At 48.9% G+C, this 26,623-nt stretch overlaps 1 protein-coding gene across 1 annotated transcript in view; it reads left to right on the forward strand.

The window, feature by feature from the left end:
• Dpt (dermatopontin) overlaps positions 1 to 26,623 on the forward strand; it is a 269,201-nt gene that overhangs the window by 210,944 nt on the left and 31,634 nt on the right. The window contains exon 3 of the mRNA XM_077802359.1: positions 23,276 to 23,385. Within this exon, the coding sequence (XP_077658485.1) occupies positions 23,276 to 23,385 (110 nt within the window). The remainder of the gene's footprint in view (positions 1 to 23,275; positions 23,386 to 26,623) is intronic.

Genomic DNA, 26,623 nt, shown 5'->3' on the forward strand with positions numbered 1-26,623 from the left:
GAACAAATTCCCCTCCAAGTCAGTTACAGGGAGGAAAAATGGGGAAAGCGGAGGATGGGAAGGGCACAGAGGCTGTGAGACAGGGTCCTCGGGGACCCCTGCAGGGACATGACCTCTGAGCAGACAACATGGCAGGACAGAGATGGAACCCCAGGAGAAGACACTGGCAAAGCAGGTTCCCAGCACTGTGGGGGACAATGGCCTCAGTCCAGCGCAGTAGGGGACCGTGGTCTTCAACATACTGCCACTTGCTGAGAGCGTTCTCTGGGCCATCTCTGTTCTGGCCCCAGAAACACAGCGATGCTCGAGATACTGTCTGTAGTCTGTTTGGAGAAGCAGGCTCGTCCACAGGAGCTGCGGGATTCTGAGAGCCGGATGCCAGGTGCGCACTGAAGGGCACCACCTTCAAGGAGCGCTCCATGAGTTCTGGGCCCTGGATGCCGCTGTTGTCTCACCCAGGTCTGGACCCTGAGCAAGACGTACTGATGTTACAAGAAGTGCTGGGTTCAGGACCACACCATGCCAGGTCTCCACGTTATTCAGTATCACCTACTGTATCCCCACAAGCAGTGTTCGGGGACGCCGGGGCCTCCGGCTCCTGGAGCAGATGGCTCATTGCTGAAGCCCCTCTAGGGACCTTCCCCACGGACACCACCAACCACAAAACAAAGCATTGTGTTTAGTCCGTGGCTTCCTGCTTTGCACCCACCAGGGCTCCTACACCCCTTTCTTCTAATAAAACATGGCACGTGTCTCTTCCACTTGACTCTGGGCACAATGACCACCAGGAGTCTCACTGCTTTTGTGTGTGAGACATTCTCCTGATCGTGGAAAGATACACGTGACTTGACCTTTTGCATTTTAAAAACACACAACTTGGTGGCGTTAATTGCACTCACAACAACATTTGCCACTGCCACTGTGTATTTTCAAAGTGTCTTACGCAAGTTTTGGATCCTTTTCACACTGCATGGCCCGTGTGACTTTGATGATAATTACCGACTGACTTGTTGAGTGGATGCTTGGTCAATACGTTGTCTGGAGCTTGGCAATGAACATGAGGAGTTAAGATTTCCTCTGCTGCGTGCAGAAAATGACAGGGAACAGAGGCTGCCAGTGGGAACCAGCTCCCCCTGTGGGGCGCGGCCACCCCTGAGGGAGTGTGTTCTGAGGGGACCTGTGCTGGTGGCAGCCACCAGGCAGGCTCTCGGGGAGACGCAGCATGGCGGAGACACTTCAGTCGGGTGGGCCTGGTGGTGGTTGGGCCAGGTGGTTGGACTCCTACAAGAATTTAGGAGGTACTCAAAATGTCTGCCTAAGTCAGTTTTCTCCCCTTGTCTCTAAGAGGAGAACATGATGGTCCTATTGCCACCTTTAGGGCTTCAGGAAATAGCTTGATAATAAGGGCTCCTCGCTGTGCCTCATTCACAGGCACACTTCAGGGAGCCCGGTGTCTCACAGGGACGGGACAGTTCAACGGGTGCATCACAAGGACTGGATAGTTCCACGGGTGTGTCACAGGGATGGGAGAGTTCCACGGGTGTGTCACAGGGATGGGAGAGTTCCATAGGCTGAAACAGGGAGGAGAGGACAGATGGCAATAAAAATGTTAGGACACATGGAAGGTCCTCAGCTTTGTCGTGTCCAGTGTTGTTTCCCAAATATGTTAAACACGTGGCCTCGCCTGCTAGCACCCCGCCTCGTGCTGCGCTGTGGCGACAAGCCACCTGTCTGAGCTGCCAACCCAGAGGCAGTGCTGTGCCCAGCTCAGAGGTCGAGGAACCTGCCCAGGGCCGTCCTCCCAGCAGGTGCAGCAGACGGGATCGAAGGATGGACCCAGGCCTTGCTCAGCCACCTGCTGGTTCTGTGACCGTGTGTGCTTGCATGTTTGTATTCGTACATATTGACATAGCCCTCATATTAATTATTACAAAGAAAACTCAATGAATTACTGACTTTTTCTCCTACTTGAAATAACGGTTCAGTCCTCTCCTAAACAAGCAAATCCAAACAGAGCTCACGTCATCTCCCTCGAGGGCAGGAGAAGGAGATTTTGTTAGGGAATTAGTTTCTGGTTAATTAACTCATGAAAGCTCTTCCCGCCATTGCAAGAGAAAGACACGCTTTTGCCCAAGTGTTCTCCACTGCTGTAATCTTGGCCATTGTCATCAAGAGAGTGATGGAAAAAACATCTTTATAAAGTTGTCTGGTGGTTCACATGCATTAAACAGCAGTGTGAGTGAACTGCCTGCCTCAGGCTGGGGTCAGGAGAGAACCAGCATAACTCAGCCACCACCTGCTCTGCCCCTGCCCCTCCTCACTCCTGCACCACACTATTTGTGCCTGTGTGCCCTTGAGCATCTCCACCAGAGATGCACCAGAGATGCACCAGAGATCCACCAGAGATGCACCAGAGAAAGATGAACCAGTGATGCACCAGAGATCCACAAGAGATCCACCAGAGATCCACCAGAGAAAGATGAACCAGAGATCCACCAGAGAGGCACCAGAGATCCACTAGAGAAAGATGAACCAGAGATCCACCAGAGATCCACCAGAGATCCAGATGAGGCTAAAGTCACCAAAGAGAGTTTAATTTGAACAATATTAATAAATTTAAAATTCAGACTTTATCGGCACTTACAAAGGTCATGTAACCCGCACAAAACCAATTTCCTGTTTCCATGTTGCTGAGTTATTTCAATCCCTACAGTGGGCTGACAGGGGAAGACACAGGGCACTAAGAAACAAGGCTGGTTTAGAGCCGGGCTTTCATTAGGTACACACTGGGGAACCAGGGACTTCCTTTGAAATTCTGCCTTTTCTTTTTCACCCTTTTAAATGTTTTTCTTGATACATATTTTTACATTTATGGAGTACACTATGAAAAGTTGATATATGTATTTGATGTGAAATGATTAAATCAAGATCATTATCTCTTCTATCTCTGTGAACACCCACCATTTCTACTTATTGGGAAACTTTGGACTCTGCTAGTTATTTTGAAACACATGCCAATTTGTCACCCTCCTGTGCCCTGGAGCACCAGAACCGCTGTTTCCTCTCAAACAGCGTGTTGGGGCCTGTTGTTGGACCTCTGCAGTCCCTCCCGACACTTCCCAGATCCTAGTGACCACTCTGCTCTCTACCATCTTTTAACTTCCGCAAATGAGTGAGGGCAAGAGATGTCTGTCTGTGCCCGGCTTACTCCCTTAACAAGAGATCCTCCAGTTCCATCTATGTTGCCACAAATGACAGGGTTTCATTCTTTTCAAGGCTCAATGACATTTCCTTGTTATGTACCTCACTGGCTTTATCCATTCATCCATCTGTGGACACCTCGATCGACCCTGTATCTTGGCTATTGTGAATAGTTCTACAAGAAGCCTGGGATGTCTCTTTGATACACTGATTTCATTTCCTTTGGATCTATACCCAGTAGTGGGATAGAGGGATCATATGATTGTTCTATTTTTAAGTTTGGGAGGAAGTTCCATACTGGCTGCAGTGATTTCTATTTCCACCAACAGTGTAGCAATTCCCCTTTCTCTGCAGCCCTGTCAACATTTGTTAATTTGTATCTTTATGACAATAGCCATTCTAACTGTGGTGAATGGCTTTTCATCATGGTTGTGATTTGCAGTAGATGATTAGTGATGTCAAGCATTTGTTCATATATTCACCAGCCATTTGAATGTCTTCTTTTGAAGAAGTAGCTGTTCAGATCAATGGCCCAGGGTTAAATTGGGCGTGTTTCCATTGAGTTGTCTGAGCTCATTCTGTGTTCAGGTTTGGAGCTGGACGGTCCCCCAGTGTGTTGAGGCAACAGCGTTTCAAAGTGGGGCTTTCATGAAGTTATTGAATCCCGCGGGTGCTGACCTCATCAGTGGATTAATCCACTGGTGGATTCATAATTTGGTGGCATTAATGGGAGGTGGTAGACAGACACACAGACACACGGATCAAGCTTTCCTTTTTACCACCTGGTGCTGCCACAAGGCACTATATGCTCTTAGGTGGGACAAACAACTTCTTGCTTGAGAGTCTTGAAATAAGAAGGATCCCACAGGAGGCTTGAGAGGCCCGGGTGACCCAGGCTGTCACTTCAGTTCTATTCATTCACACTATTCCACCTTCAGGTCACGTAGCTCTGGTACTCTGGTGCATGGATGTTCTGCTTATAAATAAGCCTGTGCTCTGAAATTTCTCTCTGAAAATACTGCCATGGTTGTTTCTCAGATCTTTTTGTGCCAATCAGTCACACTTAGGCCTAAGTAATTTGCAGTAGTTTGAGGTTTTTCCTCCATATCTGTCATTGAAATGGGACTCCCATAAACAGCAATAGATTTCAATTCATGTCTCCTTGAGCAATCATTTAGATTAGGAGTTGTCACTTACTTTAGTGTATTTTCTGTACAAAACCCCACGAAGCTAGAGACTTTATAAAGAAAAGATGTTTATTTAGTTTTGAGGCTGAAACTCCCAGATTAAGTAGCTTCTTCTCTGGTGAGGGGTCCCCTTGACTGAGTCACAGCATGGTCGATGGTGAGACTGTGTGCAAGGAGGAGAGATCACATGATAAGGCAGGAAGCCAGAGGGCAGAGAAGGGTGTCCTGCTTTTTTACAACCACCCTCTCTCATGGGAACTGTTCGCTCTGCTAGTCCAACATGAATCTTTTCCACAGACAGCATCACAGTGACCTACACTCACCAGTGTCCCCAGCACACAGACCCTGGGGGACCTACCACGTCCAAACCACAGCAGGGCATTTTCTAGAAGGGCTCCATAGTAAATACCTTAGGCTCTGCAGGCCAAGTGGTTTCTGCTGCAAAAGCTCAGCAGTCACAGCTGCCTGTGGACTAGCAAGTGGCCTTCTCCCCAGGGCCTTTGTATAGAAGCAGACATCTGGCAGGACTTGCCAGGCAGGGGCTTGCTGAGCCCAGCCCAGTGGCTCTCCAATCCACCTACTTTCTTTTATTTTTCTGTGCTAGTTATTGCAGCTGAGATTTGTGACAGTTTATAAATTGTCATAAACTATCTCTACATTGGTGTGGTTTTCTTAAAATCAAAACATAAAAAAGTACTTTTCAATATTTTTTTTCACATTTTTAGAGATTAAAAACCACACAATAAATGCCACCTGGCTATATTTTAATTCTTTTTCTGAACACAAGAACATATATTCATGCAGTTATAACCCATATAGGAATTCCATTTTTCTATTTTGTAATTTATACTCAATATTATTTTGAAGAGCCATTGTTACGAGTTGACACATTATCTTGGTTATTTTAAAAAGTTTATTCAGTAAGTATTTCATTATAAATCTGGCTTGCTAAAAATTCTCCTATTGCCAAACATTTGGATTTTTTCCCCATGAGCTAAATAGGGCTGCTGTAAAATTCTTTGACACACAAGAGAGTTAAAATCCAAACATAAAAGCTATATTACTTCTGCTAGCTCTACTAATTATCGTGTCTGAAACATGATAACAGTACACTCTCAAAAACACTGCCAGATAATTATTTTTTTAAATGCAACTAGACTGTAAGCTCACAGGATGGCTCTATCACACAGAATGATCGGTCAGACTGCCCAGCGTGGCTTTCACTGAGATCTGTGACTTGACCTGAAATGGCTTTTAAAATTCTGAAGTTCCCTACAGACACTGCGTATTCCTTTCCATATTCAATGGTGCATCTCAATATTACTATGTAAACTCAGATATGCTGATAAAGACTTCAATCTATGTCCAAATACTGTCCTCTGTACTCTAAATCAGACGGTTTTGTTAATACTGTCTACAACCTCATAATTAGCCTGCAGATGCCATCACGTTCAAGCTCAATATTTCTTTTTCCCCCAAGGGGAAGGTTGAGTCTGCAGACTGGCTGTTCAGGGCTCAGGGGTGGGTTGGTCCTTCCAGGTCCAGCAGTGGGTTCTTCCTTTTAGACCTGGGACACTGAAGTCTAAAGGAGCAGACAGGGACGGATGAGGCGTTGACGTGCTCTGAGGCTGCCTTGGGGCCCTGGAGCACCTCGGAAATACAAATCAGGACAATCGAGACAGCCGGGCATCTGGATCCGTCCTTGTAACTTTCATTACACCTGATTTGCTTCTTCAAGCTCTTAAGCTGGCAAGAGGTAGCTTCACAGAGAAGGTAAACGTGGTCTAGGTCAATGCGCCTCAAACTGCCATTGGCAAAGAACATGTTTTTGTTATTTTTTTCAATATGTTACCAACTTGTACTGTACTTTTATAAAAAGTGATGAATATTTTATAAAGTGATAAAAATAATTATCAGAAAAATAAATGGAAAACAGACATGCTTGATATCAACCCTTAAGTTTTCGTTGATTATTAAAGGCCACATTACATTTTTTTTCCCTTGGCTAGAGGACATACCAGATATGAAACAGAAAAATAGAAACAACACTTGATTTTAGCAAAAAGCCAAGATCTATTTTTTATGATTAGACTCAACATAAGTATATTTGTTATATAATTGTGTTGGATATTATATTAACTTGGTATTGAATACATATAATCAGAATAAACATAGCACAAATAAAATTACAAAAGTGGACACATTGTTTCACTGAAAGTGTGCCTATGCTTAACGAATATGGGCTTCATCCAGCACAGCACACAGGCCCCAGCTCCACACCTGGATGAGCAACACTGTAGAGGGCTGGGCTTTAGGGCAGATGCCTGGGCTTCTCTCTAACTGTGCAACTGGAGAGAACTTACTTTCTTGGCCTCTTTTTATTTTTTCATTGAAAAGTGTGGATGATAATAAATCAAATGGGGTCATTCTTCGGGTGGAGAGAGGCAGTGCAGACGACGTGCTCAGGGCAGTACCATAGGATAGATGATGGCTGCATTTCTGATCAGGGACCTGTCAGCACAGGACAGTTTCCAGGACAGTTAGTGGTGAAAACATGCTGCGGTATGCGCCTGGCTTCAGTGTACCATCTAATAAGCAGTCACAGACCCGCTGGAACCCCAGAACCACAGGCTCCTACAGCTGACAAGGGGCTCTGCAAGGGTGTCCAATACAAACTAGATCTACAGTATCAACACCAACAAGAAATCATAATAAAAATCAAAATATCTCTAAAGTTTCCAGGAATAGAAATAACAGGGAATGTGCAAAATATTTAGATGTTAATGGTTCTTTTAAAAGACATAGAAAAAAGCTGGGCACACACCTATAAGCCCAGTGACTCAGGAGGCTGAGGCAGGAGGATTCAAGTTTGAGGTCAACCTGGGAAACTTAGTAATCTTCTGACCCAAAATTTTAAAAAATAAAATAAAAAGGGCTGGGGATGCAGCTCCATGTAAAGCATCCCCCAGTTCTCTCCTCAGTACTGGATAGGGAATGAATGATATTATAACTTGGTCAGTTCTCCCCTAAGTTCATCTATATATGCATCACATTCCAGTATCAACTCTGGAAGAAATTTTTGAGAAATTTGACAAATTGACTCCAAAATTGTTGAGGGCCACAGACAAGACAAGATGGCGCCTGGCACTTTGCCAGAGGGAGTGGTTTGAGAAGTAACGCCAGCGAGCCATTAAGATGATGGAGATTCCTTAATGACTGACTGCTGTATCTAATGATGTTAATTAAGTTAAGGTGTGTGTAATTATTAAGATGATGAGGATTCCTTAATAACTGATTGCTGTAACTGGATGATGCTAAATGGAAACAAGCTGTGTATTCAGTTATGTATATAGACCTCTGCTGTCCTACAATAAATGGCTCCCACTGTATCAACCTTCACAAGTTGCTTGTCACCCCCCCCGCCCCCCCTCCCGTTATTTTGCCCAGCCAGACTGTGGCACAAAATAAACATGGAAGAATGAAGATTGACAAAAAGTTAAGTCAGTTATGCTCAAACATTAGGATAGAAAATGATTTTTAAAATAAGACCCACCAGCACAATCTATAAGGCTGAAAATCGCTGGAGATTTCTATTCACTGTGGGCACAACAGACAGCGTTTGTTAACAGAGGCTGGCAGGTGAGGCCGGGCATCAGCAAGGTTTAAAATCAACGCGGTTAATATTTAGAGTCACAGAAGAAATTGCTACTAACCACTGGGGGAAAGGAAAGACAGGAAAAAGATTATGAACAGGCCACACACAAAATTAAAGACCAAATAACTAAGTTAAATAGATTCTCAGCCTCACCAGTAATAAGAAACGTAGAAATGAAAGCAAATGTAATATACCATTTAATACTCAATTAGGGAAAAGTTTAAATCTAGAAGCCTCTGTGTTTCCTATGAGTTGAAGGAAGCAGGAGCCCATGTGTGGAGCTGGTAGTGGCGGGAACATGAGTGTCACAGTTGCTAACCCTGGCAGCTTTGAGGGGTTAGCAACCGTGACAGCGCCAGCCCATGGGCCTGGGACTCCCCATGCAGGTGCAAGGCTCTGCACAGGAAATCCACACCGCGGCCTTATTTGTAGCGGCAAATAGCTGCCGGTCGGCAGATGGAATAGTGGTCAGTAGTCAGATGCCACACTTTTTCATATATTTGTTGATAAGTTGTATTTCTTCTTCTGTGAAGTGTCTATTCAGTTCCTTAGCCCATTTTTTGATTGGGTTATTCGAATTTTTTTGGTGTTAAGTTTTTTGAGTTCTTTATATAGCCTAGAGATTAATGCTTTGTCAGAGGTGCAGGTGGTCAAGATTTTCTCCCCATCTGTAGGCTCTCTCTTCACTTTATTAATTATTTCCTTTGCTGAGAAAAAGCTTTTTAATTTGAATCCATCCCATTTATTAATTCTTGATTCTGTCTCATCTCCTCTCAGCCTACCTGAAGATTCAGCTGAGGATGAGCCTACTACAGTTTGTCATTGTCACAGGTTAAGTGTGGAGGTCCTGAGCCCAAGACCATCCCTTAGAAACTCTTTTTCCTGTGTCTACAGAATCCCACAGACTAACTTATGATGAACAGCAAGGCATTTGGCTCCTGGTTCAGAGGCTGGGGAGTTGCAGTGTGAGCGGGGACCTCTGGCTGCGTCAGAACATGGCGGGTTCTGCGTGGAGAGTTGGGTCGTGCTCTTCCTTCCATCAGGAAGCACTCCCATGGTAACCACCCGACTCCTGGGATAACAGCATCGATACAGTCCTGAGGCTTTGTCCTTAGGAACTAGTGGCCCCTTCAAGGCCGAACATCACCGTTCTGCTGCACTGGGGATGAAGTTTCCATTCAAGCCAGAGCACCGCTCACCCTCTCAGACCAACGAGTGTGCCGACAGCTTTTCCTCTTGGTCGACTTGTGTCTTCATGATTGGAGGAAGAAGTATGTCCTCGTGGACAGAAAGCTCACAAACCAGTGTCCCTCCAGATACGGACAGGGCTCGGGGACCTGTGAAGCTGGCTGGCTGTCCCGGAGCATAGTGGTCACTCCTGGCTCTTAGAGGGTCTTCCTGTGTGACCTGGGCAAGTTCTTTGGGACTCTGAGCAACATGTTCACCTTGCCTAAAATTCAAGTTCTCCCCACTCTGATCCCGGGTAAGTGTGGCCACCCTTCTATTATCCCAGAGGAGCAAGCTCCGCGAGGTCAGGGCCTTGCCTAAGATCCTGGGTGAGTTTATGGCAGGACTGGGAATTAATCCCACCCTTAGCAAACGCTCCTTCTGACACATGGACAGCTTCACCCCACTCTCCACAGAAAGGTCCTCTGGACATCCCTCCACCTGCTGTTTTCCTCCCTGAAGACACAATTCCTCCAACAGCCATTCACTGCACCCACCACCCCTCTCTAAGGCTCCTATGCAGCCCTGTCCTGGAGCTCTCAACACTGGGTGGATTCCACCTTAAATCATCGCAGTCTTGGGCACTATTGCTCAGAGAGATTGTCAGGTCTACAGGTGGCCTTGACTAGTCCCAGAGGCTCTTCCAGCTTGTACTTTCTCGTGTTAAATGGAGATGATACCAATTTCAGAGGTCTGATGTGAAAACAAACATAATGATGTATCAAGATGTTTTTGTAAATCCATAAAATGCCACATAAAATGTCACTAGGTGTTATTGACATCTGAAATAAAGATAGGTTGAGATGTGGCCAGATATGGTGTGTGATTCACAAAGGTCCTGGGACCCACAGACCCCCCAGGTCCTGGCTGTGATCATCTCACTTCTATAATCCTGGGGAAATTACTACCCTTTCCTGAACCTTAGTCCTCATCTTTGATAGGGATATTTTTATCTTCTTTTAAAAGTTATTCTTAAGATAAAAGGAGGACAATGCATCAAAATCCTAATATAAGGGTGTGTTAAGGTCTGTGTCTTGTGCTGTTGCTGCTGCTGCTGCTGCTGCTCTTGTTATTACTTCCTCATACATTTTATGCTCCACCACATTAAGCCTAGTGCTTTGCAACTAATAAGGGCCAAATACAGTTCTGGAAGGAATGATTGATTTTTAAAAAATTCTGTGAGATCATAAAAAGATGGAAAATGCTGTAAATTTTTACAAGTTCCATTCAAATATCATGGCTTGCTATTTTTATTCTTGCCACAGACCTTGTGTCTAGAGCAGAATGAAGAGGCCTGAATACAAATCCCCTCCTGGGCTCATCCCGACTGTTCCTGCACTTCCGCAGGCTGAGGAATGTCTGCGGATGCTTCTTGTTCCATTGCACATGCCGCTGTCCTAGCCCCTCCAGCCCCGGCAGCTGAGTCCAGCTGACAGCTCTCTGCACCCCCTGGAGCCTGGTCATGTGGGGCTCATGGTGATGTCTCTCACTGAATGTCCCCTGCTGATCAGAGTGGCCCACCCAGCCCTGCCACAGCTTGGCAGAGACACTGTGGAGGCTCTGAACAGAGGCTCTGCTCTCCTTTCCTCTGTTTTGAATCTTTTGAGAAAAGAAGCACGTAGGGTTTACATAAATAAAGGATGCTGTGACTTTCCCCCCAGGCGTTAATTATCAGCTGACAAATGTCAGAGCAGAGTGTGCAGGGAGCTGATGCTGAAGTAATTACAAGCACAGCTGGGCCCTGCAGTGTCACCCCTGCAGGCGCAGTGACGCAGTGACGGTCTCTGCACACCTCCAGTTGCTCATCTAGGATCTCAGGACATTTGATATTGCACAATTCAGGATGAGAAGGCCTCTATCTGAATTGTGGTATGTCTAGAAATGGATTCCCTGGCTTTACTAGTACTTGGTACAAACTGTTTTTATTTGCATCCTATCATTGGAGTCTCAGGAGCACCTGTGGAGCGGGTGGTATTGTCCCCCTATTTACAGCTGAAGGAACCCAGATGAAGAAACTGGGGGATGGCAAATTAAGTCCCCCAGTCAGGCCATGCAGCCAGCGCGCTTATGTTCTATGGCTGTGTAACAAACGCCCCAAGACCCGCCATTTCTGTAGTGAGGGATTCTGGCGCTGCTTAGAGGGGTGCCTCTGGCTCGAGGTCTGTTGTGAGGTTACACTCAAGCTGTGGTGAGGCTCCGCTGGGTAGGATGTTTCAAGTACTCACTGTCATTGGCAAAATTGGTTCACTACCTGTGGGACAGCGGCTGCCCTCGGTTCCTTCCACATGGGCCTCTGCACAGTGCCTCCCCCAGCATGCAACCAGCTTCCCTCAGAGAGAGAGGGGGAGGGTCGGAGGGAGAGGAGTCCAACAGGGAGCCTCGAGCACCCAGCACCCTAATCTTGGGCTGGCCTGTCCCCACTTCTGTGTGCAGTTCATCATAGGTGGGTCAGTAAGCGCAGCCATGCTCCAGGGCTCCAGGGTCCCTGGGCTGTCTGGGAGCCTGCCTCCCTGGCTAGTTAGCGAGGAGGAGGCACCCAGCTCCGTCTGCTGTTCCTTGGGACACACCTGCTTCTCTGGCCAGGACGGCTCACCAGATGTTCATTTCTGGAACAAAGGATGCAACATAAAGTACCCGCGAAGCGCACAGTAGCTGAGCGAAGGACGGACAGTCCCCACCACTGGGATCAAAGCTGTGCCGCAGCAGAGCAGGGGCCTTCTGGGGAGCTCAGAGAAGTGCCGATCCCAGGCCCAAGGAGCCTCCTGGAGGAAGAGCTGGCATCTGCCACGAGGGTTGACGGACTGACAGACGGGCAGGCCCCGCAAAGACAAGGGAGAAGGGCTTCCCAGCACCTGTGAGACCGACCTTGGCGGGACTGTCACCCATTCCACAGTGCAGACCCTTTGTACAACGGCTGCGCGGTGAGCGGTGAAGGTGAGGCTACAGAAGTACCTGTGCATGGTGGTTCTGGTCAACATCGGGTGAGAACCACCTGGAGAGACTCTTAAAATGCCCACATCATCAGTTAAACTGATGAAAATCTCTGGAGTGGGGTGTGGCATCTTTTGAGTTGCTCTCGGCCACTCTGAGGCGGCGTCAGGGTGAACATCCTGCATGCATGGAGGAAGGGCCTGTGGACTCTGCAGCCTACGTCTTCCTCCTGAAAACATCACGGCAGGGACTGACGGAGCTTTATGTCTTAGAAACATCCTTCTACTCATTCAGACTGAAGATGAAACAGAGGGGAAGGAACTGGAAAACTAGTGACAAGCTTTCATAAAAAGGAGGCCATCAGCAGGGCCAGATGCTACAGAACAGTGAATAATGACGTTATGACTAAGGCATTCTGAGTGACAGTTACACGTCTGGCATCGTGCAACTCTTTCAGTGTGGAATTGTTTTGGCAATAAATATGAGAACAGCCCTAACTCAAATAAGAACATCTATTAGTTCATATACCAAGAAGTCTATGGAGAGAAGACTCCAGAAATAGGACCCGAGGGCTGGGGAGGCAGCGGGTACCAGGAGGGCAGCAGCCACCAGGGAGCTTGGAGCTGTCAGTCACCCAGCAGGAGGGAGGAGGTGGATGTGGGTGTGCTACAAAGGATCCTCCAGGTACCGCGCACTACCGAGGTGCAGGTGGCCATTACTGCGTCTTCTTTAACAGATGAGGAGGTCACGGGGCAGGGGAGGCAGAGGTGAGGACCTGTCCAAGGACACACTGCCCAGGAGTAGAAGACCCAGGGTTCAACTGAGTCTGATTCTGAGGCTGTGGATTTTGGACAACTCATAGTCAAAGTGACTTCCCCCACTCCTGGTGAATGGGTAGAAGCCTAGTGTACCATTTTGGGAGGCATTTGTTTCCCACTCTGGTACTCATGAGGCCCTCACTCTACCTGCCCACAGCTTCATCCGTCCATGAATAAGGACTTCTGCAACTTGTCCAGACCACTCAGACGGCTAGCTTTGCCCGGGAGGCATCAGTCATTCCTGGAAACTCAGATGGAGTCAAGTGAGAAGCACTCATGTCTTCCAAACTGTGACCCCAGCTGCCCGTGCACTGTGTGGCCAGGACCCCACATGGCAGGGGACTCATGGCGCGTCCCCTTGCAGCACAAGGGCCCTGGAGATGGGGTTTCCTAGCTGGTTAGCAGGCTCTCCTGGCTCAGAGCCGTACTCTCGCTGATGATGAGATAGGCTATATTTATTACTTATTTTATCTACAAAGCAGCCCATCCATCTGCCGCAGAAGAATATTAAATCAGTCCGCGCAGAATGGTTCTGAAGCTGGTTTGTTATTATAAACAGCTGTGACCATCCATGTTCATCATCCGACTTCCTCCAGGGCCTTCCAGGAACCAGGTCAGTGATGGAGCGGCCATGCTGGGAGCTCTCTCTGCTCGTCCCTGGTTTTCCCCACGTCTCCTGTCTTCCTCTGACACCTGCAGCTCACCTTTGACGCCGCCTTCTGAGCTTTTCCATAAGAGGTTGAGCCCTGGATCATGCTCAGTGGTGGGATGGGTACAGACTGGAGGAGACTGGGTCACTGATGGACTGTTAGCCTTCCAGCTTCCACGGCCAGCGCCGTCCATACCCACGAGCATGCGCTGGGCACTCAGCATTTTACACGCTATCATGCATTCCAACCTTATTTAACCATCCTGTGGTGTAGCTTTAGAAATCACCCTCCATTTCCACAGCAGAGAAAACGGAGGCCTGGAAAGATGGAGTGATTTTGTCCAGGATACATAGTCAGGTAGCCACAACCTGAAATTGTAATCCAAGACCTTTTAAAAAAAAAAAAAGTTCAAAAGATGGAACTCTAAGCAATTCAGCTCGTCTATCTGTCAAATGCCTACGTATGCCACAGCAATCTCCCTTGATCCATGTGTTTTACACGTGTGTCTAAATCTTGGTACTACATAATAGGCTTAGATTTATCTGTTCTTTGGGTGAGTTTCTTCTTAAATCTCCCCCAATTTTCTCCATAGAGAAGGCAAAACTCCCCTTGTTTAACCAAGGCAAGAGTCTGGGGAAGGCTGACTCCTTGCACCAGTCCTGAACTGGTCCGAGCTGGAGGGACCCCAGGGGGAGGAGTCCTGAGCATGGAGCCCAAGTCATGAGCAGCAGAGCACAGGAGGGGGATGGGGCCCCCTAACTCATAAGTAAGAAAGCAGGTTTTGTTTTTAATATCTAAAGACCAAGGACATGCTACTGTGAGACGTGGAGACGGGGAAGCCATAGACACAGGAGAGTTTCCACTCAGCGACTCTTCACTGTGGACATCAAGCAGGTGCTCCTGAGAAGGCCCCAGGCAGGTCTGAGGACCAGAGAATGACATCCTTTGCTGGCATAGGCTGGCCACAGGTAAAGCATGAAACATCGTCCAGAACCTCTCCCTAAGGAACAGTCCACCCTGTCCCCCCAGGTCACAGAAGAACATACGGCAGGGTCAAATCAACAACCCCAAACCACTACTCTGCTCCTACGGGAAGGGAAGGAGAAAACTGGAGCCAGATGCACCCACTGTCGGGTGGGGCAGGGTGCTCAGGAAAGGCTCACCCTAGAACTCAGTGCAGAGGGCATGCTAAAACAGCACCTGCCTAATGTCCCCCCAAGACAGACAGAGCAACCCTCTCAGAGGCACAAGGGTGAAGGCAGAGCTAGGGGACAGTGGAGTAGGCCTCAGAAAGCCCCCAGGGCACCAGCCACCCAGAGAGCCCTGGAGGAGGCTGAAGCTGGTGGTGCCCTGGAGAAATCCACCGCAGGGAAAGGCTGGGTCGCATCTGGGCTTCTGAATCTGGGCTCGCGTCCCCACCCAGGCTCCAAGACGATGCAGTCTTTTCTACACTCCATTCTGGAACTCAGCTAGACCCAGGCTGGCCGTGTTTCATGCCACCCATCCCACCGTTCCTCAGTGCTGCTTCCTGGCTAGTTCTTCAAGTCTGTCTCCCATGTCCACACCCGGCTGGGCCATCCTCTGCTCCGCCTCCCCAGTCTGATTCCACACTGCTGCTCTCATCCACACCTCTTTTCAGTGAACTCTTGCTTGATGTGACTTTGCATGGAAAAGGTCGCTCTTCCTTGGAGAATTTGTTTGTTCTAGTAAGATGACAGGAGGTCACCAATGCTGTACTATCCCAAAATGAAATTTCAACATGCACTTTGTTGAATTAAATTGATAACAGGAGATTCTCAGAGGACGATACTTCCCCTCCACCTGTAGTTCAAGACAGACATTTCCCTCGCGTGTGGGGGTGTGGAGAGTGAGGGGTGTTGGTTCCTCTCACAGTGAAGTCTTTTCCCTTCTAGAGACTTGGACAGCTCTTGCGGGTCATGACTTTATTGACTTCCCTGGATGAGTCGGCTTCTGCAGGCCAAGGTCACAGGAACGGACTGACCTCTCCATAAATGGCACAGCTCTGATGTTCAAATGAAGAGAAAATAATCAAGAGGGAGAGGAGAAAGTCTATCACGAGACCAAGGGTTGTCACACAGGCCCCTGAGGAGTGAGGAAGAGGGGCTCAGTGGTGTGTGGGCAGTTTGTCCACCTTCAAGGTGTTTATGTTAATGATGAATCCTTAGTACCCAAGGGTCAATTGACACCAGTGTCATTTGAACTGGGCCTGATGGATACCAACTGATGGGCAGACACCCTCTCTCCTTTTGGTTAATTTGGTCAGATGAACAATGAAAATCTGATGCTGTCTTGAAAATTCTTAGGCCTGTTGGATTTTACACACTGCCATGCTGCTCTCTTTTTAAAGAATCTTTAAAGTTTGGTGAGTGATGGTTATGTGACAAAGGTCACATTGGACTTTTTCATGCCCTGTGCAAATCATTTAAATGTGTGTCTTTCAAAGAAATAATTCATCATGTGTAGCATCAGTTATTTAAGTCTCTCCTATGTGTTGAGGAATTTTTGCTATGAAACATGGAAAGGGGCCAGGGTTCTATTTCTTTTCCCCTCTTGAGGGATACTTACATTAAACTGAATTAATTCTGCTGGTAGATTTACCCACTTCCAGTGTCTGACTGGCCTTTTACAAATATTATTTGAACCCTGTCATAAATATCCCAGGTTGGGTTCCCTGGGAAACAGTTCTCCAGGGAACTCTGTTTCTCAACCATCAGATTTATTGGTAAAGCTTTTGAGAGAATGGACAGACAGGACGGAGTCTCGGATCACTTCCCTCCTAAAGAGGGGACACTGAGACCTGGTACAGACAGACTTCCCTTAGCCACACGCCAATGACCCAGCAAACTGAGGTTCAGAGGACTTGCCAAGGGTCGCTCAGCCCTAAAGGGACAGCCTGGGACCAACCCCCGCTCCAGGGCCCAGGCCTGGCACCACCACACACCCAGGGGTTCTGAAGGACAGGGAAGCAGCACGGGTGGGCTTGTCAGTGACACCTCAGGAGCTCAGAGGATAGCAAGCAGGGGGTGGATCTGACCTCAGGGCACAGCGACTGCACAAAATCACAGGTCGGGGTAAGTTGCAGCAGGGTGCAGGCCAGCAGGAGGGAGTTTTAGAGTGTTTGGGCAGTTTGTCCACCTGCCAGGTGTTTGCAGGAGGGAGTTTTAGAGTCCCGCTCTGGCTCCTCAGAGTGAACCCGAAGTGCAGCCCCAGCTGGACAGAGGAGCTCCCCTGGGGACAGGCACTGGCATGCTCTGTGTGAGCACCCTGCAGACAAGGACACAGGACAGGCCCTGCGACTGACAAGGGAAAGACTGACTCCCAACCTCAGCTTTGACGTCGCCAGGGGTGAGCCTGGCCACTGCCTGGCCTGCCCAGCTCCCCGGCTGGGGACTCAGGCTGTTCTGGTCACCGTCACAGCAGAGTGAGGATGACTAACAGCAGCAGCTCTGTCCCTCAGCACGTCTGTGGCTCCCACCTTGGCCCTTCCCCCTGGACAGGCTGGAGTTCAGGAGCCCTGCTGCTTCCCCGGGGTGGTGTGACTGGCGGCCCTAGCTGGTTTGACGTTACCAGCACAAACCAGACCCTGCATTCAGGGCTCTAGGGAGGAACCAGTGAGGCTCTGGAGCCCAGGCTGGCGCAAGGCAGTTTCCACCAGCTGGCTGGGAGGAGGCAGTGAGTACAGGAACTGCCGGAGGCAAGATTCCTCCCCAGGGATGGCAGGGGGTGGGAGGGGGTGGGGGAGCCTGGTTGCCCAGAAAGCTGGGCCAGGCAGGTTGGGTTTGTAGGTTCCCAGGGGCACCAGGGAGGAGTGGGAGAGAGCACATTCTTCAAGGTTCAGAGCACCTGAACTCAAGGTTACCTGTGGCTTGCCTCACCTTTGCACAGAGTGCAGAGGCAGGTCACCCTGCAGGTCACCTGTCTCGCCGAGGAGCAGCAGGCTCCCGTGGGTGCAGCTTTGGCAGAGAGGGAGCTTTAGCAACACCAGACCAAAGCCAGCCTCCTCGGCACCAGGTCCAGTGCCTGTTATTCCTCTGGAGCCTTTCACTCTAATTGCAATTATATAGTGAACTGGCTCCCACCTATCAGCAACCTTGACCGAGGGCCCTCTTGCTGCAGAACGTGGGCACCTTGAGGGCTGAGAGCCCTGACTGGGAGGCCCATAATGACGGCTGGGAACCTGCTCCACTGCTTGCTACTGAATGGCCTTGAAGCCCCAGGATCTCAATCTGCAAAATGAAAACATTGCTAATATCTCCCTATGCAAATGAGCAAATCCAATGTGACACTTGTCAGGAATTCTCTAATTGTCACTAATAGTAGTGACAGGTGCATTATCAACATAGCCACAATGAAAAGCAAAGACAGAATACAAAATATTCTTCAACTAGAAAGGAGCACAGTATGCAGAACCATGGAGCGTGACCTTGACGGCATTCATTTGGGACAGATGGCCAGACCATCACTGATAAACTTCAGTCAGCACTAGGGCCCTCAGCTTGAGAACTGCATTTTAATGAGGAGGATTTTAAGCTTAGTTATCATATGGCTCAGGGGTGTTGGTGATAATTTCATTCATTCCACAAATATTTTTCTGCCTACCATGTGTAAAAGTTTTCAAAATAAGATAACTGACACATTCAAACTCATGTGGAACATATCATTTTTGTCAACTGATTGGAATTATCTGAGGTGAAGGCAGATTTCCCCGTGCATGGTCACCAGGTCCTCCGGCATTCTCCTACACCCGGGCACCCTCTGCTGCCCACTCCCAGGTGTCCCTTCTCAGCTTGAGTGTCCTTCCTTGCCTCTCGGGGCCTCTCCTCTTCCTGATGCAGATCAAGACGTGCCTGTCCTTGCTCATCTGTCTTTGGTCCCTTCATGCCCCAGGTGGATGGCTGAAAGCCATTGACTGGGAGAACCTGTGTCACATTATACCAAGTTATCACAGGGACAATGTTTCTTCATTCCAAAAATATTTGCAGCTTAGAAAAGGGGACGTGGGGGACTCAACACCTTGGCCCAGGGAAATGATGGTCTCAGGCACTAACACAGGAAAGTATTTCTGCTTTCCATTCTGACACTTTTTTTTACAAAAGATGGGAGAACGGAGGAGAAGAGTGTCCCAGAGGCACTCTGGCCCCACCTGCCTTAGGCTGTGGAGATGTTTAATGAAAGATGGTGTGGAAATGTTGTGAACAACCAATAAAAAAAATAAAATTAAAAAAAAAAAGAAAGGTGGTGTGGAAGCTTTTAGCAAAAAAGCGTGTGTGAATTAGAAGGGGCTGAGACCTCCAATCTGTCACCCCAGTGGAGACTGGGCTGCCTTCTGGGTATGACCTGGTCTTGGGCTTTCCCCCTCTGGTGAAATGGCCCTGCTGGCCACCTCTTGCTCCCACTGACTCGGCTCCTATACCACACGTTGGAGCCATCCTCAAAGCATTCTGGCCCACTCCATAGATTTCTAAAAGGGAGTCGGTGACAGTGTCCACAGTGCTTCTTCTAAGGGCTCAGTCCTCACCTTTGTCTTCCTGACATTCTGAAACAATGCCAAACAGGGCCAAAGGGGTCTCGAAAATGAATATTAGTTCCCATTAAAATGTGGTTATTTTGTATAAATTTGCTGTCCAAGGACAAAGCACTGTCCCCCAAGGGAAATTGCTTTGAAATCCTGGTGCAAGTAGAAAGTTTGATGCATTAAGAAAATTTAATTTTATTTATAAAATATTCAATAAGAAACCTAAGGCTAATAATTTAAAGTCCTTTGATTTAAATGTTATAATATTGTATGAATTAAAATTCAAGACACCAGACTTTTTTTTATTTTGAACCGGTACTCTCTGGAATATTGAATTTAAACTTGGTGTTTTTGAGGGCAGAAGCCAGTGCCCTGCGTATTACCCCTTTCTGGTAAGAATTCATAGTCCCAAGATGCTAGGAGAGCCTGCTGGAGAGCAGGGACCCAGGGTCCATGGATGGATTCGGTGTGTCCACCAATTCCCTGAAAGTGAATACTGAAAGTCACATATATGTGTTTTCTTCCAGAAAGAAGGTTTACAGTTCTCATCAGATTTTGAAAGTTCTTATTATCTCCAAGGGTTAAGAGCGTCATTTTGGAGATGATCTACTTCAACTTCCTCATTTTCCCAATTACTCACCAACCCTGAATGGCTAAGCAACTTATCTGCTCTCTCCAGAGGGTAAGGCAGAGCCAGGCAGGAGAAGGTGGAATCAGAGCCATTTCCACCCTCGGCAATGCCCCTGGAACTTTCAGGCCAACGGTAGACACTAAAGTTGGTTTTTCTAAGCGCTGTTTCCACCCCGACTGTTAGGTGGCCTTTCATGCTGAGGAGTAGCTGGAGCATGTCTTGGTCATTTCCAAGGTCAACACGACTTGGCCCTGACCCGGGACAGGGCTGGGCCTGTGCTGGAATAAGCCCTGCCGGCCTCCCTCCTGCCCGCACTGGTCCACTCTCATGCCCGGCCTTGTGGCCAGTGCTTAGTCTCTGTTGAGGAGGCCCTGGAGCTGGGGAGGCACCGCCTGCTTTCGTTTCATGGAGAAGAGGCCTGTAACCAGCCCTCATCTACCGCAGTTCTCACCCAGCCTGTCTGTCAGACGGCAGGCGTTTGCATACACGTCTTGGACAAAAGCCGAGAAGATAAAATGTCACAGAAGAGGAGGGAGTGGTGTGCGGGGAAACCTGCAGAGGTTCAGTCTCCAGCCTCCCCTCCCAGTCCTCCTCCCTGTCCTCCTCCCAGTTTTGCGGGATGCTGACTGTACACAGAGCTACAAATTGCAGGGCCTATAAAAATTAGTCGTGAGTGACCCACCAATGAATATTTATTTCTCCCATGCATGGAAGCAGTTGCCTTCAGCTAGTGAGCAGATAGGTTGGACTTGAAAGGTTAAACTGCCTGTCAGCGGCTGAGTGCTCGTGATTCCTTGTCCTTGCAAACCGGGGGCACGTGGCCCAGTTCATCCATATTAATGCTCTCCTAACAGCTCCTCAATCCTGTTAACTCTGGGAGTTGAGGCAGCATTCATTCCAGTGCGTCAACATTTTTCCTAGTGATTTCCCTCATATGGGAATTTTTGCTTGTGTGATTCAATCTCTTCTCCCTCTCAGTCTCTCGGCCACCCCTCGTCTGGGTGACTGTTAAACCTGTTTGCGTCTCGCTGCCTCCGTTGCTGTTGGGGAGACACAGAGCCTCTCTTCTAGTTTTGCAAAAGGAGCTTTCTGTTTTGAGCCGTCCTTTCAGATCAGTTCACAAGTGGCTTTGAGCCTTCTCTGTGTGTCCCCACTGACTGTGAGGAGCTCCTGGTGGGAAGACATTATCTTTGGGCGTTTCATAGAAGCTACTAATTTTAACACAGTGCAAGACAACTTCATGCTGAACAGAAACACTACAAACACCGTGTCATGGCAGCCCTGAGAGCAGGGCCTCTGCGGTGATGAGGAAAGTCCCCATGAGGAGGAGACACGGAGCTGAGCTCTTGTGGCACCCACAGTGGGTAGGGGTTGGGTACTGAGTGCTGCCCACCAAGCCTTGAGCTCAGCACCTGCACTTCACCCCTGATCACAAGGCTGCTGGGAAGCAGGCGCGGCTGCTGTCAGCACCGTGCAGCTGGGTGGACACTGGCTGAGAGTCCAAGCAGCCAAAGGCAGTTCTCACCAACCCAGGAGCCTCCGCCCACCCCGCTCACCCCGCCACCACACACCAGCTTATCAGAGAAGGTTTCCAACAGCCAGGAGGTGGAAAGCTTTCTGAGCTGTCCACGTTCACTGGACAAACTGTGGAAGGAAATGGGGTCTCAGGGCAGGTATTTGATGTAACGTCTGGGGATTTCCTTCCACCCTCTAAACCATTGGGGGGGGGGGTTCTGCAACCCTGATCAAAGACTGCCTGGGTTTTTCACTATGGCTGCACCTCACTGCCTGCCTGTCTCCAACCAGGACCAGAGGCAATTAAGAGAAATGGGGGGAAATGACTCCTAGATCTTTTCATCAGATCGCCTTCCCACGTCAGTTGGAATCCGAGCAGTTGGATGGTGAACTGGCACAGAAGAATGAAGTAGAGTCACCCGAGGAGCTTGACTTGAACTTGCCATAAATGACAACCCACACTCTCGTCATTCTCTCACGACGTGTCCTGGGGCTGCTCAGGGTGTCTTGATGGGGAGCGATAAAGGGGCCATCCACAGTGATACCTGTGGACTCTGTTAGACCATCAGAGCCCAACCTAGGTGTTATTACCCTTAAATCCATTTGTAGCAGAATATCCAGCTCTTCAAAGGAAGCAGAGCAGATTCCCATGATTTCAAAGTGCTGGGGAGACTTTTCCAGCGTATTCCTTTTCCAAGCCAGAAAAGTGAGAAGAGTGTGGATCTAGTTGGCCAGGAACAAGTCTATGCCCAGGAACCTGTAGGGGAGCCTAACTATGCAGGAGTTTATTAGGCAGCTCTCACTAACAAAAGCGCAGAAGAACCAGCTGACTGATAATTCCATAGTGACTGGAAGGTTTCTGAAGCAGAAGTTTTGTCAATGCTAAAAAAGTATTTTGAAAAGAATATATTTTAAACGTAGAATCAGTGAATGTTTGAGTTGGAGATTTCTTCTCATCTAATTCAATCTCCTTATTTAACAAATGAGGAAACTGAAGCCCAGAGACTCCAGCAAGATCTAGTAAATGCTCTGCTTTAATAAATGCACAAATACATTACATTTCTGGGTGGGAAAATGCAGGTGTGGAAGAGGTGTCGTCGTCTAGGTAGAGCACTCACGCCACCCTGCTCGGAGTGAGAAAGGATTACTTATAAACAATCCAGTAAAGTTGTTCTAGAAATCAGTGCCATTGACGTGTTTGAGCCACTGGGGTCATTGCTATCACAGTACCTTCTAGACAGGAAGGTAGGATGAAGGAGATAGAAGCCCGTCCCCGTAACATGTGAGGTACTATCACCCACTGTACCGCACACTTCCTGAGCATGCGTCCACTGCCCTGTGCTTACCAAAGGAAACGTTCTCTCCTTACGCTGTTCATGATTCCCACAGGCGGCTAGTTGGCGGATTTAAATTATTGACCCCATGCCTGTCACGGAGGAGAACCTCCAGACCTTGATGGTCATCCAGGCTCCTTACCTCCCATCTCAGCCCCAGGGACACCTGCTGCCTCAGCTCTTGTCCCTTCCAGCTGTGACACAATCCATGCTTGTCGATGCCCTGTGCCAGGGATCTGCTGACGTGGCAGAGCCTGGTTCCTTTCTTGTAGCCTAGGGAAGTCCTGCCCTTCCCACCACGTGGCCCCGCTTGTCCGTCTCAGGCCAGGAGAGGGACATGCCTACACCCAGGGTGCAGATGGAGACCCAAAGAAGGGAGACTCTTGGTGGGGGTCCTCGGGTGCCTGATGCTGGGACGCACTGCTCGCAGCAGCTCGGCTTCCTCGGCGGAACGGGGCTGCTGAAGTCGTCCGTCCACAGATACTCACCCTCCGTGTCTCTGGCTTGCAGCGGGCGCTTTAAATGTGGAATTTTGAAATCACAGGTCTCTCTCTGGAAGCGCCTTTTGATGTTTCGTGGGCCTATTTCAGGTGCTCAGATCAGTGCGTACGCGTGTGGCTCTTGATTACCAGACAAGTCCGTGGACGGGGATGGCAGAGTCTGGGAACCTCTTCTTGGAACTGTGTAAACCCACCTGCAGGTGAGTCAGAGAGAAGTTCCCCAGGGGACCCCAGGAGGCTGGCAAGGATTGTGCCTGTCCCACCAGGAGCTGTGAGGATGACTATGCCCCCCACCCCCAATGGTAGAGCCCTTAGCATCTAGATGCATTAGTTCTCTAGGGCTGCCATAGCACATTACCCCAAACCTGTGCCTTAGAACAACAGCAATGTCTTCTCTCACCATTCTGGAGTGTACTTCCTCTTCCATGCCAGAAAAGTGAAAAGAGTATGTATCTAGTTGGCCAGGAACCACACATACCAACCAAGGTGTGGTCAGGGTCGTGGTCCCTCCTAGGCTCCAGGCCAGGGTCCTGCCTCGCCTCCTCCAAGCTCTGTCCCTGTGTGTCCCTTTCTTCTCTGATCGGACGTCATCTCTCAGCCCACAGGTCCAACCTCATCCAGGAGGAGTTCATTAAGGTGATCAGGATGATCAGTTAAGAACCTCGGGATCTTAACCTAGTTAATCTTGTGATTCTTAACTCATTGTGTATGCAAGATCCTTATCCCAAATGAGGTCACATTTCAAGGTTCTGGGTTGGCAGAAATGTTGGGAGGACACTATTTAACCCAAACTCCCTACGCCAGGCCTTAAGAAAGCACCAGGGCTCTGGTTGCTCTGAAATAACCGAGTAGCACGTCCTGGCCCAAGAGAGAGCCAAGACCTTCTGGGGACTCGGGGAGGCATCCTGAGAGTCAGAATGTCTCAGGATGTGTTGATAACTAGATTACTGAGTTCATCAGAATTAAGCCACTTGTTAGCTACTGAGGATCACTAGTTGCCATGCATTTGATCTAGCCATACTGTCACCAAAAAAATAGACACGTTGATGCAGAGGTGATCTAAGCAGGTTTGGGTGCATCTCATGAAGCACACGTGTGCTCATATGTAGGTGGAGAGGACGTTAAGTCTTGCAAGCCACTCCTTTTTTATATATATTTATGAGTCAAAAAGACCAGAAGTTTGAATTTTTGTGCAAATCCTTTTGATGCTTTCCTTTGAAGCTTTGCTCGTTTTGGTTTACAAAGCATAGCATTTTTTGCACCCTTGCCTCTTCGCTCCATGAACTGCATTTTCCCCCCAAAGCTATCTCATTTGGGAGGTTGCCACATGGTGTGCCGTTCATTGTTGATCATTTTCTCTGTAATGTCACTAGCCAGAAGGATACATATTTCAAGTCTTGCTTCAGTGACTCCTAAAAGCACTTTTGAGAGGAGAGGGATATGAACTGAGAAAGGAGGAGTAGAACACGCTTGTACTTCATGGATGGTGGCCTATTTCAATCATCCCTGCATGAAGATGTGCTCCAGCCTCTACCATCAAGACAGAGTCTCTGATCTGGGCTCTGGGGAAACACTGGTGCCCACAGCAAGCACGTTCCCTGCTTTCAGATGGCTCATCTCCCAGCTCAGTGGACAGCAGCTGCTCAGATATCCTGGGGTCATCTGTCAACCAGTGATGTCAGGAAAGCTGCTTCTTAATCTGAGCTGCTTCTTAATCTGCATCTGGTCTCTTGGGAAGCATCATACAGAATTCGCTCCTGGCTCCCGAAGGTAGATGGCATTCATAGAGCCAGAAGACTGAATGTGACCTCAGGGGTCATCTGGTCCCTATTCCTGATTTTGGTCACCAGACATCTGATAAGTTAAGTATTGAATGTCAGCAACGTACCAGGAACCCACTCTCCACTGAAGAAACCCCAGTGTGCGTGAACAGGCCCAGGACTGGCCCTCTTGGAACCTACAGTCTAGTGTGGGGAGTCAGATGTTATCGAATCATCACACAAATGAATAGAAAGTCGTGATTGCCGAGAGGGCTGGGAAGGAGGTTTGTGCAGAGTGTAAGATGCTGGACTTTCTGCGTCCAGGGGGTCAGGAGGACGTCCCCAGAAGTCAAGATCTACAGTAGAAGAAGGTTTCCAGTCCTGGGAGGACATGAGCACCCCGGGCAGAGGTGGCAGACACCAGCAGACCCTCTCCCGCTCCTCCCCAGACCTCGTCAGTCTGTGGAGGGCTCCGGGTCCGGGGTCCTGGCTACAAGCTCCCCAGGCGATCCCAGGCCATCCCAAGACTCTCCCCGTTTTGAGAGCGCGAGCACTGTGTTCTAAGAGGCCAGACAGACCCTCTCCCCCAGCTGGTGACCCGGGCAGGTTTCTCTCTAGGCCTCCGTCACTTGTTTGTAAAGTTGGGGTGATGTGTCCACTGAAGAGTATGAAGATGACATTCATATGACGAGTGTGAAGGGTGTGCACAGTCAGACTTGGACACAAGCAGGCAGCCAGCAGGGCCCGCTCCCTTCGCTCAGGAGGATCTCTGGGGAAAAGGATCCCATGGGCTCGGGGGACCCGACCCCCACACACAAGGACAAACCAGAGGGAGTCCCCGTGTATTTTCAGGAGAAGATTTGCCCTTGACTTCCTGAAGGAAAAGGTCGGACACTAGGATGAAGAAGTGGTCAGGCAGGAGCAGCCCAGGCCAGCTACCCCTTAAGCCGCTGGGATATTACCCCAACCCTGAAGCAGCAGGCTTAGGAAGCCTCTACTGTGGAAGAAGGGTCGGCCGACAGCAGCCAAGGCTGTGTGCAGAGGCCCAGCCACTGCCCACCAGGGCTTGCCTAGCAGGAGTCAGTAACGGAACCAAGATTTTGACCCTTTTCCCCCAGTTCTTGCAAAATACGCTTTTTGTCTTAAGTAATAGGCTTTGTTCTAAGCACTTTCATGTATTGTCTCATTAAATTGTCTTGATAAATTGGAAGAAGAGCATGTGCCTGTACGTGTGAGTGCATGAATGTGTGTAAACACACACACACACACACACACACACACACACACTCCTGCGAGCTCCGACAACACAGCAGGAAGTGCTGCAGTCTCCCAGTGCTTCTGTTTAGGTGCAGCCAGCTCATTGACGTAGGGAGTGGAATTATTTTGGTAGGTGTTAATATTGCAGCATTTTAAGAAGCTGGGGTAGAAAATAGGACTAATTAGTGCGCAGTGTGGGGCTCCAGGCTGCTGGGGGTGGAGGAGGCCCGCGGCTTCCTGTGCTTCAGCCCCAGATCCACCGTCACTGTGCGTGGGCAGTGCCTGCGGGAGGCAGGTGGGCTTATGAGGATGACGGTGCAAGGCCCTGAGCCCGGCCCACGTGCCACACAGCCACAGGAGCCCCTGTGCTTTGCCCAGAGTGGACCCCAGGCACCAGAGACTTGTCTTGTTCTGTCTCAAA

The sequence above is a fragment of the Urocitellus parryii genome, chromosome 9, assembly GCF_045843805.1.
Source record: "Urocitellus parryii isolate mUroPar1 chromosome 9, mUroPar1.hap1, whole genome shotgun sequence".
Lineage (NCBI taxonomy): Eukaryota > Metazoa > Chordata > Mammalia > Rodentia > Sciuridae > Urocitellus > Urocitellus parryii.